This window comes from Prionailurus viverrinus, chromosome B3 (assembly GCF_022837055.1).
Source record: "Prionailurus viverrinus isolate Anna chromosome B3, UM_Priviv_1.0, whole genome shotgun sequence".
Lineage (NCBI taxonomy): Eukaryota > Metazoa > Chordata > Mammalia > Carnivora > Felidae > Prionailurus > Prionailurus viverrinus.
In genome coordinates, this window is record NC_062566.1 from 24781970 (window position 1) to 24795628 (window position 13659).

Consider the following 13659-nt stretch of genomic DNA (forward strand, 5'->3'; position numbering starts at 1 on the left):
GCGATTAATTTTATGACTATTATTCTAAATTCACTTTCTGTTATATTATTTAAATCCTTTTTGATCAGCTCATTAGCTGTTGTTATTTCCTGGAGATTCTTCTGAGGGGAGTTCTTCCGCTTGGTCATTTTGGATAGTCCCTGGCGTGGTGAGGACCTGCAGGGCACTTCCCCTGTGCTGTGGTGTATACCTGGAGTTGGTGGGCGGGGCCGCAGTCAGACCTGATGTCTGCCCCCAGCCCACCGCTGGGGCCACAGTCAGACTGGTGTGTGCCTTCTCTTCCCCTCTCCTAGGGGTGGGATTCACTGTGGGGTGGTGTGGCTCGTCTGGGCTACTTGCACCCTGCCAGGCTTGTGATGCTGGGGATCTGGCGTATTAGCTGGGGTGGGTAGGCAAGGTGCTCGGGGGCAGGAGGGGCAGGCTTAGATCGCTTCTCCTTAGGTGATCCACTTCAGGAGGGGCCCTGTGGCAGCGGGAGGGAGTCAGATCCGCTGACGGAGGTTTGGCTCCGCAGAAGCGCAGAGTTGGGTGTTTGCGCGGAGCGAGCAAGTTCCCTGGCAGGATCCGGTTCCCTTTGGGATATCGGCTGGGGGATGGGCGGGGGAGATGGTGCTGGCGAGCGCCTTTGTTCCCCACCAAACTGAGCTCTGTTGTCAGGGGGCTCAGCAGCTCTCCCTCCCTTTGTCCTCCAGCCTTCCCGCTTTCCGAGCAGAGCTGTTAATTTCTGACCTCCCAGACGCTAAGTCGCGCTTGCTGTCGGAACACAGTCCGCCCGGCCCCTCCGCTTTTGCAAGCCCGACTCGGGGGCTCTGCTTGGCCCGCGAGCCGCCCCTCCGCCCCGGCTCCCTCCCGCCAGTCCGTGGAGCGCGCACCGCCTCGCCGCCCTTCCTACCCTCTTCCGTGGGCCTCTCGTCTGCATTTGGCTCCGGCGACTCTGTTCTGCTAATCCTCTGGCGGTTTTCTGGGTTATTTAGGCAGGTGTAGATGGAATCTAAGTGATCAGCAGGACGTGCGGTGAGCCCAGCGTCCTCCTAAGCCGCCATCTTGCCGCCTCCCCCTCCTTAAAATCACCTATACCTGCTTCTTTAAGACTGGTTTCTGTAGATTTATCTTGTTCTTTTGTATAGGCCATATTTCACTGTTTCTTTGTGTATCTTATACCTTTGTGTTGGAATCTGTACATTTGGAAAAAAAAAGGCATCTCTTTTAGACTTTACATCTTGGCTTTGTAGAGAGGAAGACACCAGTCACCTTGGTTAGAGAATCTAGGGGTTTCTGAAACCTTTTGATGGGTGATGTGACTTCTCTGGGTCTGCGTGTATAATTTCTCAAGTAGAGAGTTTTGCTGGTTTCTTTTCAGGACATCATAATCTCTTGCTCCCTCTGGGGTCTGTCTGCAACATTAAGTTCTCTGGTTCTACAACAGCAAGCTGCCCTGCTCTCTCATGTTCTCAGGTGCTTCCAGGCATCCAAAATATGCCAACTCCTTGTCAGTGCCCTGAGTCAGGTGAAACAGGTTCAAGACCCTTGGGAAGCTCTCCAAAAAGCCAAAACGCCAGACTTACACTCTACTCCCCTCTCCCTCCTAGAAGAGAACTCATGAACTGGGGTATTGTCTGCCAGTGCTGAGCTTTGCTGGCTTAGGGAGGGGGTAAACACAAGTAAAGTAAAACCATTCTTCTTATTCATTTCGAAGTGGTTGTTCTTGGCTTTGAGACTGCCTGGGGGTATTTCAACAACTTAACTGTCTTCTGGAATTCTCACAATGGTATTTTGGTCCATATACTATTATGTTGGTGTCTCTGTGGGGGAAGGAGGGCTAGGACTTCCTGTTCTGCCATCTTTCTCTTTTCACTGGTCTTTTCATTGCCCTCCAATGTGCATATTTGGTCTCTTCAAGGAGACATTTTGAAGCTAGAGACCCACTGTTCTGTGCACTGGGAAAATTTAGGCACAGAGATGTTGAACCATGCTTCTGGAATGACAGTAATCTGCTTTAACATAGTTTAAAACTTTCATGCTTCTTGGAATATAATACATTTATGCTAGCTTTCAACCTAAATCATGTCTATCTAAATGTATTGTTTTCACAGGGCTCCAAATAAACTTCTGAAGAGCTTATCCCAAAAATCCTACTTAGAATCTCTGTTGCAAGGTATACTTTACCGTGCCACTTGTGCTAATTTATCTTCTGTAAAAATCCTAACCTAGAAAGGAATTTCCACCCTTCCTCAAGGCACAGTGAAGTCCAATTTCTTCCCTAAGCCTCTTTAATGTTCCAAGTTAGAATTCACTCATTCACTCATCAGATATTTGAGGAGCACCACTTATGTGTCAGGTACTCTTCTAGATTGCTTAGGATACTCTGTAGCTCTCATTACATTAAAAACTTCTCACAGCTTTTCTTTAGTATTTGTGTGTGCAAGTTCTTCCTTAACTGTAGGCTTCTGGAGTGAAAGAACTGTGTCCAATGTTCTCTGTAACCCTGGCATCTGTACAGTGCTTTGCACATAGTTCAAATAAAATATAAGAGTGATGGGGCACCTGGGTGGCGCAGTCGGTTAAGTGTCCGACTTCAGCCAGGTCACGATCTCGCGGTCCGTGAGTTCGAGCCCCGCGTCGGGCTCTGGGCTGATGGCTCAGAGCCTGGAGCCTGTTTCCGATTCTGTGTCTCCCTCTCTCTCTGCCCCTCGCCTGTTCATGCTCTGTCTCTCTCTGTCCCAAAAATAAATAAACGTTGAAAAAAAAAATTTAAAGAGTGCTAAAACAAATTTCAAGCAGCTAGACCAAAAAAATTTTTTTTCTTCTAAACCATCTCAGTTTGCTCAAGAAGGTTGAAGTGCCTCATTATTATGTGTCTTATATATCTCACCAGACTTCACTTAATTAGCTTCTTTCTCATCCTTCTGTAAAATGTGTTGATGACTATTTTCTCTCCATTACTTAATAGGTACTGCAAGTTAGTGGTCCATATTTCAGTTACATGGTTATCAAAACCAGTTATCAAGAAAAATGGAAACGTATTCAAGTGATTTCAAGAAATGTAAAATCACCATCCCTAACCATCTCCATCCCTTTTCTCCCCAAATTAGGAAACACAATCTCCTCTGCCAACTGTCGCAAACTCAGTCACAGCTGTATTAGCATTGAAAGCAGCCTAAAAGATCTGTAAAAACCAAGAAGTGCCACGTATAAGGAAAGGAGGAATAAAATGTATTTGGCAAATAAATGTCCCAGGACTACAGTCCTGAACTGAGAAAACTAAACACAGAACGTGGTGAAACCCACCGGTCAGGAGATTAAAAGCTTTTCTGAGTGTCAAGAAACCATGAAGTCATAAGCAAGGGTATATTATTCAAGGAAGAAGGAGAGGATCAAGCTACTTACAAGCTCCTGGCACATGGTAGGCACTTAGTAAATGAGGAGCTAAGGTCTAGCTCAAATGTCCCTGCTTTGTGATGTCCCAGGCTATAAAACACCTTCCTGTGCTCCACTGTAGTCTGTATATGCTGCCATCACACTGTTTACTATATGCAATCTATCTATCTGTTCCTACTCCTAAACTGGGATTTCCTGGATGGTGCAGATTATATTCTGTGCTTCTCTCTAAGTGGAAATAGTAGGCACTTTATTTAGTGTGAGAATAATAAACTACTGCATATGATATTTTTCAGTAAGAATAGAAAGGACTGAAGAGCTAAGATGGAAGATCCTGTCTGTAAATCTTATTCATCCCTTCACATTCCAAAGGCCATCTCTGTTGTTATTTGTTCTGGTCAAAGTACATATTAATGTCTTTTCTTCCATTACCAACATAGAAAAAGTTCCACAGAATACATTCTTCCAGATGATACAACATGGAACAGCGGGGAAGCATGTTTTTTTGTTTTATTTTGTTTTGTTTTGTTTTAAGTAGGCTCCACACCCAGCGTGGACCCCAATGAGAGGCCCAAACTCATGACCCTGAGATCAAGACCCGAGCTGAGATCAAGTCAGATATTCAACTGACTGAGCCACCCAGGTGCCCCCTTTTATAATTTTTTTAAATTTATTTTAAATTAATTTTAAACTAACAGATATGTTTCAAAAATAGTGAGTTCTCTTCACCCTGTATCCCCTATTGCTAACATCTTACAAAATCATACTATAATTATTGAAAGCAGGAAATTAACATTGAGTCAATAAAATTAACCATTCTATAGACTTTATTTGAATTTCCCAGTTTTACCACTAATGTCCTTTTTCTGGTCTAGGATCACACATTTCAGTTACTTGTCAGATCTTCTTAGCCTCCTCCAGTCTGTGATAGTTCTCCTCTCTTCCCTTGTCATTCATGACATTGACACTTTTGAAAAGTAGCAGTTAGTCACTGTGTGGAATGTCCCTCAATTTGGGTTTGAGAGACCTACATTTGACTCTTGGCTCCATGACTTTCTATGCTGTCTTGGGCAAGCCAAACTCTCTGGGACTCAAGTTTCCATACTGGTAAAATGGGATAATAATACTAACTTTAAGTTTAGATAAATTAAATGTGGTGATATATATTAAAATGTCTAGAATATGAGGCCATATAACAAACGCTGTCTTTTCTCCTTGTCCCTGCCTTTCAACTATTTTGAGTAGGATTTTGGGCTAAAATGTCTTACCCATATTTTAATGCCTTCTTTTATAGATAATACCAAATATAATTTACCCTTCAAGTGATGATGACCCTTAGTCATCACTATAAATAGCCATTGCTGTACTGTGTAAACAGTTCTAGGTCTGTGCCTTTGTTCTCTCTCACTGTTGTCCCTTCTCATTGTCAGTATGCCTGCCTGTAAGGACCTCTTCATTCCCTTTATGATTCTTAGCTTGAGATGTGGGGATTCACTTGTTTGCTCATATATTCACCAATGATGTACTAAATCTACTAAGTGTCAGGCACTGTGTTAGGATCCTGGAGAGGGTGATAAGTTGCCTCCTATCCTTGTTGATTCTATGGCTAATGGGGAAATGGAAAAATTGTTAATTGCAATTCAATGTGATCAGTTCTATGAAAGATGTACTGCCTAGGAGCACATAAAAAAAATTCCTAACCTGTACTTGGGGAGAGTCAGGTTGGGGAAGATTTCATGAGGAAGGTGCCATTATGTTTCAGTTAAGGTCTGAAGAATGTACAGAAATTAACCAGACTGAGGAGGGGATAGTGCAAAAGGCATGTAGTTTAGGAAGAAGAATTAGAACTATGTGCTGAGTAAAAGCAAATCTGTTCTAAAAAATAAATCTCCTGTGTTGTAAACTTGCAGCTTGAGAGAGATTTTGTGCCAATACCTCAGGAGCTCAGAAACTTCACCAGGAAACTTCTGGCCCCAGGGCTGTATTCTGGAGGCTGCAGTTGACAGACCTAAACCTTTGGATATTATAGTGAGCTTACTACCTCTTTCAACATCTGTGAACAACAATTGGCTGCTTGTTCTCACGTCAAAAGAGTAACAGGTTTACTCTTTTTTGACAGAGGAGTTTCTTGATTCAAAAAAGTATATATCAAGGGCCATCAAAAAGTCCTTTTTAAACTGACCCTTTTAACTGTGTTGGCAAGAGAGGTTTCAAGGCTTTCCCAAGCTTTCTTCCTTTCTACAGCCCTCATTCCTGTGGGCTCAGAGGTTTGGCTTTGAGTCCAACTGATTCTAAAGCCTCAGTTTAACCATGTAAATTTGTGAAGTTGGCAAGTGTTATAAGTATATTATCCATTAAATATTGGAACTTAGAGGAGAATCCAATATGAGATTTTCAAATTAAGAGGTTTCTTTGCTAGTCTCCAGTTTACTCTCTCCGTCATCTTCACTTTTTCATCTGGAGGGTAAATAAGCTGAATTCTTTTCATTTTCTCCACAGGGACTATTTCCCAAACCTTACCTGCTTCTAACTCAGAACGCTAATATTACATACCGTCAACTGGTGTATCAGGAGGTCCATTAAGAAGGTAATCTTGTTACTAAACAGAACATCGGTGCAATTTTCTGAGCAGTCACTGCAGGTGAGGTTGTAAACATTGATTGCATTGCAGAGAGACCTAATAGGAGAGAAACACCATTTATAAAACTTGAGCAGCTCTTCTCTAAACAATTTAAAATACATAAAATGAATCGTACAAAGGCAACAGGCACAGGATGGAAATCACCCTGAAAAAAAAAAAAGCAAAATATCAGGTACAAGGCTCATCAGCTAGATACAAAAGCTTATAATTTATCCAAAGCCTAGTGTTTGTCAGTATCTAATACTTACCTCTTACTAATTTCTTAGTTGTATAGCAGATAATGGAAATGTGTTTACTAGTCTATCTGATAATGTCCTAATAATCTAAAATTAGGTATCTATCACCCAGTAACTTTGGGACATAGACATTTTTGAATAAAGTCCAGAAACAGAAGGGTCTAAGCTCCTGTTCCCAAACCTCCTGGTCCTAGATAAAGGCAGATGAATGAAGAAGGGAGAACACATGAGGAGAAACTACAGGCTTTCCCTCTGAGACAAGAGTGGCGGGGTTCTGGGGAGTGAGCACCACGCCTGCTTGGCGCCTGAGTGGGCATGGGCTCCGCACAGTAGTCTCAGGTCAAACTGATCTTAGGATCAGTTAACATTAAGAGGAAATGTATTCCTCTTAGGGAATAAAACAAATTCATATGCCACTGTTCAAAGAAATGTCTGGAGCCACAAACTCAGTGGGTACTCTTCAGGTGCTCTGAAGATTGTGTTTAAAACCTGCATTGCCTGAGTGATCAATGTGGATTCTGGCCTGACTAAATCTCCTGCTTAAATTCTACATATAAATGTTTTGATTTCGTCCCTTACAACCAACCCTGTAGGACAATAATCCTACAGGACCAGAAGCATCAATATCACCTGGGAACTTCTTAGAAATGCAAATTCTCAGGCCCCCACCCCAGACCTACTAAATAGAAACTCTGGGGATAGATTCCTGCAATCCGTGCTTTAACCAATTCTGCCAGTGATTCAGATGTACTTGCAAGTCCCTGCTGCTCTAGAGTAGGGGCTCAATAGTTGGAGCACTGGAATCACCTGCACATCTTTAAAAATAAATACCTGCCTGAGTTCCTCCCTTGGAGATGCTAGTTGGGTGAGTTCTAGACATCTGCATGTTTCAAAAGCTCTATGGAGCAATTGTGATGTGCACCCGAAGTGGAGAGCCACTGGTCAAAGAACCACCATGTGAGTGTTCATCTAACAAATATCTAAGTTCCTATGATCTTTCAGGCACAGTTAGGTGAACAAAACAGTCAAGCTCTCTGTCTCATGTGGGAGAGAAATGCTGAAGAGAGCCCCTGTTGTAATTATCCATTATCTGATACAGTTGGACTTTGCTTTATATAATTATAGTTTCCTAAAAATATGTGTACATCTTAGCATCCATTTTCTCACCTATAAAACCAGGATAATAATACCTAGACTCCACATGAGTGTTATGAGGATTAAGTGAGATAATAGATGTAAAGTACTTAGGAAAGTGCCTGGCAGAAGGTTAAAAATAAGTGATAGGCTTTATTAGGATTATTAATCTTATTATTCTTGTTATGAATAAGGCACAAATGAAATGTTAAAAAATTGACTCAAATTAAACATCTATAAAAGCTATTATTTCCAGAATCATGAAGCACATTGTTTCCCAAATGTCTTCACGGTACACTGGCATGAACCATGAAAGGACTCTAGACTGCAGGGTGCCAGGAGGAGGCTCACCTCTGTCTAGCCTCATTAAATCCCTGAGGTTGTACAGAAAAATGTTGGTCCATATGAAACCCATTTATAATATATTGTTTGGAGTCTCTACTTAGGAAGTCCTTCACAAATGCAAATTAGCATTTCATTTACCAGATGAAATATCTGGATTTTGCAAAATAGTCCTTTTCTTTTTACTTAAAAAATAACTTGTCCTTATAATTATAAAAATAATTTTTATTTGGGACTGTGATGCCTCCCGCTTTGGTTTTCTTCTTCAGTATTAACTATGGGTATTCAGGGTCTTTTGTGGTTCCATACAAATTTTAGGATTGTTTGTTCTAGCTTTGAGAAGAATGCCGGTGCAACTTTGATTGGGATTGCATTGAATGTGTAGATTGCTTTGGGTAGTATTGACATTTTAACAACATTTATTCTTCCAATCCATGAGCATGGAATGTTCTTCCATTTCTTTGTGTCTTCTTCAATTTCCTTCATAAGGTTTCCATAATTTTTAGCATACAGATATTTTACATGCTTGGTTAGGTTTATTCCTAGGTATTTTATGGTTCTTGGTGCAATTTTAAATGGGATCAGTTTATTTTTTTTTCTGTTGCTTCATTATTGGTGTATAAAAATGCAACCAACTTCTGTACATAGATTTTTGTATCCTGAGACTTTGCTGAATTCATGTATCAGTTCTAGCAGTCTTTTGGTGGAGTCTTTCGGGTTTTCCATGTAGAGAGTATCAGGTCATCTGCAAAAAGTGAAAGTTTGACTTCTTCTTTACCAATTTTGATGCCTTTTATTTCATTTTGTTGTCTGATTGCTGAGGCTAGGACTTCCAACACTATGTTAAACAACAGTGGTGAGAGTGGACATGCCTGTCGTGTTCCTAATCTCAGGGGGAAAGCTCTCAGTTTTTCACCATTGAGGATGACATTAGCTGTGGGCCTTTCATATATAGCTTTTGTGATGTTTAAGTATGTTCCTTCTATCCTGACTTCCTCGAGGGGTTTTATTAAGAAAGGATGCTGAATTTTGTCAAATGCTTTTTTCTGCATTGATCATATGGTTCCTATCTTTTCTTTTATTAATGTGATGTATCACATTGACTGATTTGCGAATATTGAACCACCCCTGCAGTCCAGGAACGAATACTTGATCATGGTGAATAATTCTTTTTATATGCTGTTGAATTTGATTTGCTAGTATCTTGTTGAGAATTTTTGCATCCATGTTCATCAGGGATATTGGCCTGTAATTCTCCTTTTTAGCGGGGTCTCTGTCTGGTTTGGGAATCAAGGTAATGCTGGCTTCATAGAACGAGTCTGGAAGTTTTCCTTCCCTTTCTATTTTTTGGAACAGCTTGAGAAGAATAGGTATTAACTCTGCTTTAAATGCCTGGTAGAATTCCCCAGGGAAGTCATCTGGTCCTGGACTCTTATTTGTTGGGAGATTTTTGATAACTGATTCAATTTATTCACTAGTTATGGGTCTGTTCATATTTTCTATTTCTTCCCATTTGAGTTTTGGTAGTGTGTGGGTGTTTAGGAATTTGTTCATTTCTTCCAGGTTGTCCAGTTTGTAAGCATATAGTTTTTCATAGTATTCTATGATAATTGTTTGTACTTCTGAGGAATTGGTTGTGATAAATCCATTTTCATTCATGATTTTTATCTATTTGGGTCCTCTCTCTTTTCTTTTTGAGAAGTCTGGCTAGGGGTTTATCAATTTTGTTTATTTTTTCAAAAAACCAACTGGTTTCACTGATCTGTTCTCCTGTTTTTTTTTTGTTTTTGTATTTGTTTTTTTGATTCTACATGGTTTATTTCTGCTTGGATCTTTATTATTTCTCTTCTTCTGCTGGGATTGGGGTTTCTTTGTTATTCTGCTTCTAGTTCCTTTAGGTATACCATTATTTTGTATTTGGGATTTTTCTTGTTTCTTGAGATGGGCCTGGATTACAATGTATTTTCCTCTTAGGACTGCCTTTGCTGCATCTCAAAGGGTTTGGATTGTTGTTGTTTTCATTTTCATTTGTTTCTATATATTTTTAAATATCTTCTTTAATTGTCTGGTTGACCCATTCATTCTTTAGTAAGATGTTCTTTAACCTCCATGCATTTGGAAGTTTTCCAAAACTTTTCCTGTGGTTGATTTCAAGTTTCATAGCATTGTGATCTGAAAGTGTGCATGGTATGATCTCAATTCTTTTATATTTATTGAAGGATTTTTGTGACCTAGACTTTAGCCTCTACTCCAAAGCTGTAATTATCAAGACAGTGTGGTATTGTCACAAAAATGGACACATAGACCAATGGAATAGAATAGAGAGCCCAGAATTGGACCCACAAATGTATGGCCAACTCATCTTTGACAAAGCAGGAAAGAATATCCAATGGAAAAAAAGGCAGTCTTGTTAGCAAATGGTGCTGGGAGAACTGGACAGCAACATGCAGAAGAATGAAACTAGACCACTTTCTTATACCATACACAAAAATAAAGTAAGAATGGATGAAGGACCTGAATGTGAGACAAGAAACCATCAGAACCCTAGAGGAGAAAACAGGCAACAACCTCTTTGAGCTCAGCCATGGCAACTCCTTACTCGACACATCTCCGAAGGCCAGGGAAACAAAAGCAAAAATGAACTATTGGGACCTCGTGAAGATAAAAATCTTCTGTACTGCAAAGGAAACCATCAACAAAACTAAAAGGCAACCAACGGAATGGGAAAATACATTTGCAAATGACCTATCAGACCAAGGGCTAGTATCCAAAATCTATAAAGAACTCACCAAACTCCACATCCAAAAAAGAAATAATCCAGTGAAGAATGGGCAGAAGATATGAATAGACACTTTTCTAAAGAAGACATCCACATGGCCAACGGACACATGAAAAGATGCTCAACATCACTCCTCATCAGGGAAATACAAATCAAAACCACACTGAGGTACCACCTCACGCCGGTCAGAGTGGCTAAAATGAACAATTCAGGCGACTACAGATGTTGGCGAGAATGTAGAGAAACGGGGAACCCTCTTGTGCTGTTGGTGGGAATGCAAACTGGTGCAGCCGCTCTGGAAAACAGTGTGGAGCTTCCTCAAAAAGTTAAAAATAGATCTACCCTATGACCCAGCAATAGCACTGCTAGGAATTTACCCAAGGGATATAGAAGTGCTGATGCATAGGGGCACTTTTACCCCAATGTTTATAGCAGCACTTTCAACAATAGCCAAATTATGGAAAGAGCCTAAATGTCCATCAACTGATGAATGGATAAAGAAGTTGTGGTTTATATATACAATGGAATATTACTTGGCAAGGAGAAAGAATGAAATCATCCCATTTGCAGCAATGTGGATGGAACTGGAAGGTATTATTCGAGTGAAAGAAGTCAGTCAGAGAAGAAGAGATATCATATGTTTTCACTCATATGTGGATCTTGAGAAACTTAACAGAAGACCATGGGGGAAGGGAAGGGGAAAAAAATAGTTACAAACAGAGAGGGAGGGAGGCAAACCACAAGAGATTCTTAAATACAGAGAACAAACTGAGGGTGGATGGGGTGGGTTGGGGAAAGGGAAAATGGGTGATGGGCACTGAGGAGGGCACTTGTTGGGATGAGCACTGAGTGTTGTATGTAAGCCAATTTGACAATAAATTAGATTAAAAAATGAAATAATACAAACATTTAAAAATATTTTTTATTTGTTTCATTAAAATAGCCTCCACACCCAGCGTGGGGCTTGAACTCACAACCCTGAGATCTAGAGTTACTGAGCCAGTTAGGCACCCCCTATAAAAATAATTTTTAATTCGTTCCTGGGTTTTGGCACCAAAAAATCCAAAATAAATAAATAAATAATAAAAATAATTTTAAAAATTATTATAATAAATTTGGGAAAGACAAGGACAAAGAAATAGCAAAAAGCTATCATTTGTACGTCTGGTCTTTTGTTCTATTTTTTTTTTAAGTTTATTTATGTGTTTTTGAGAGGGGAGCCAGCATGAGTGGGGGAGGGGCAGAGAGAGGGAGAGAGAGAGAATCCCAAGCAAGCTTTGCACTGCCAGCACAGAGTCTGACGTGGGGCTCAAAGCCACAAACCATGAGATCATGACCTGAACTGAAATCAAGAGCCAAATGCTCAATGGACTGAGCCACTAGGCACCCCACCCTTTTTTCCAATATTATAAATGTACATTTATTTAAGAAATACATAATGAATATTTCTCCATGACATTTAATATTCTCCTGTAATAATGGTCTTCAGTTTTTTATAAAAGCAGCAGAATGCTTTCTTACTCAGAAGATTCAAAGCTTACACAATCTTATTTAGATGCTTAAACCACAGAACTGATAAAACCAGAGTTGTTCTGACTGAAGCAGAAGTGAGGAACCCAGAGTCCTACTATGTTCCCTCCTTCAGAGCCTTGAATGGTTCTTCAGAGAACTTAAGGTGTGTTCCCATGGGGTGCATAAAAACTACTGAGCTTTGATAAATTAAAATTTACCTTGTAACTTTTTGACTAGGAATGACAACCATAGTATAACATGCACAAAAAAAGGTAAGTAGTCAAAAGCATTGCCCTCTTACTTATGTTCCTCAGCCACTCAATTTCCCACCTTAGAAATCACCATGGTTACTAGTTTACATATCCTTCTAGACATAATCTATACATACTGAAGAGTTTTTTTCCCTCTACACAACTATTACCACATGGGATTTGGAGGCTGAACTGAGTCAAGGTCATCTTTCTTTGGCTCTTGTTGCTATTAAGCAAGACTCGGAAATGTGAGGCTTTCCTGCAGCAGCATTCCAGGTTCCATCTTCCAGCTTCTGGGTGTCAAGAACCAGTGGGATTATGCTAATTTATGTGATTTCCTAATCTCTGATCTGTACCCATTCTGTAGTTTCCCTGGTGTGAGAGACAGTTGTGCATGGCATCCTTATTTCCTTCCCAACTTGTGTGTTGGCTTCAGAGGGAGCAGTGCCCCCAGTGGATATGTTTGGTATTGTTTTGGAGTTAATCTGGAAAAAAACCCCATGCTTTTTCCAATTTATCTACTGCCTTTCATTTTGCTCATATTATTTTCACAGTATTATTTTATGTATTGAAACTAAACAATTTTATGTAGTCTAACATATTGTTTTGCAGTCAATCCAGAGGTCTACAATAGTTTCCAACAATTTTGTAAGCCTCTAATGTCTTATTTTAAGTTCCTTCTCTGATTAAAATAATTACACCGAGAAATACTGCATAATTTTAAAAAGGATTAAGAGTGTTATACTATGGATATAATATTTATTTCAACCACTCCCTTACCATTTTTGTGTTTAATTTTTGATGTTATAAATAATGCTGTTTTAACAGTCAGACCTTTTAGTTAGTTACAAGACACAAGAAGAAAGCTCTGATTGACTTAAACAGAAAGGAAATTAATTGATAGGCTATTGAGTATATGATGGGATTTAGAAAACACAGGCACAGAAGTTACACTGCCAGGACCAATACCCAAATCACACACAACCAAACTGATCTGATGAAAAAAACCAGTGGGCACCATATGGCACAGCTTGAACTTACACTGTGACTTTGCATGCTACATGCAGCTGTTTCCAATTGTCAAAAGGACAGAATCTGGGATCTCCCTGCTTCGTCAGCTTCAGAGTGGATATCTGGAATAGGTATACTGGGTTGCAAAGCTTAGGTCTCATGCCTGTATCCTAGACATGAAAATTGGGAAGCAATTCCCAAGTTCTATAGTGGTAGGGCCACTTTATATGCTTGGGAACTTAGCAAACACAGGATGTGCTCAATGGCACAACTCATACTCATAATAGCTGTACTGAAAACATCGTATCACCTTGTGATAAATTTCCAGTAATGATAAATTACATAAAAAAATATGAACATTTTTAAGATTTTTGA

The 13659-nt window shown here is 40.0% G+C and overlaps 1 protein-coding gene across 7 annotated transcripts in view; it reads right to left on the bottom strand.

The window, feature by feature from the left end:
- Positions 1-13659, bottom strand: part of SCAPER (S-phase cyclin A associated protein in the ER) — a 532470-nt gene that overhangs the window by 137021 nt on the left and 381790 nt on the right. For all 7 annotated transcript variants that reach the window (XM_047863178.1, XM_047863179.1, XM_047863174.1 and 4 more), the window contains one exon: positions 5932-6055. In XM_047863178.1, coding sequence (XP_047719134.1) covers positions 5932-6055 — 124 coding nt within the window. The remainder of the gene's footprint in view (positions 1-5931; positions 6056-13659) is intronic.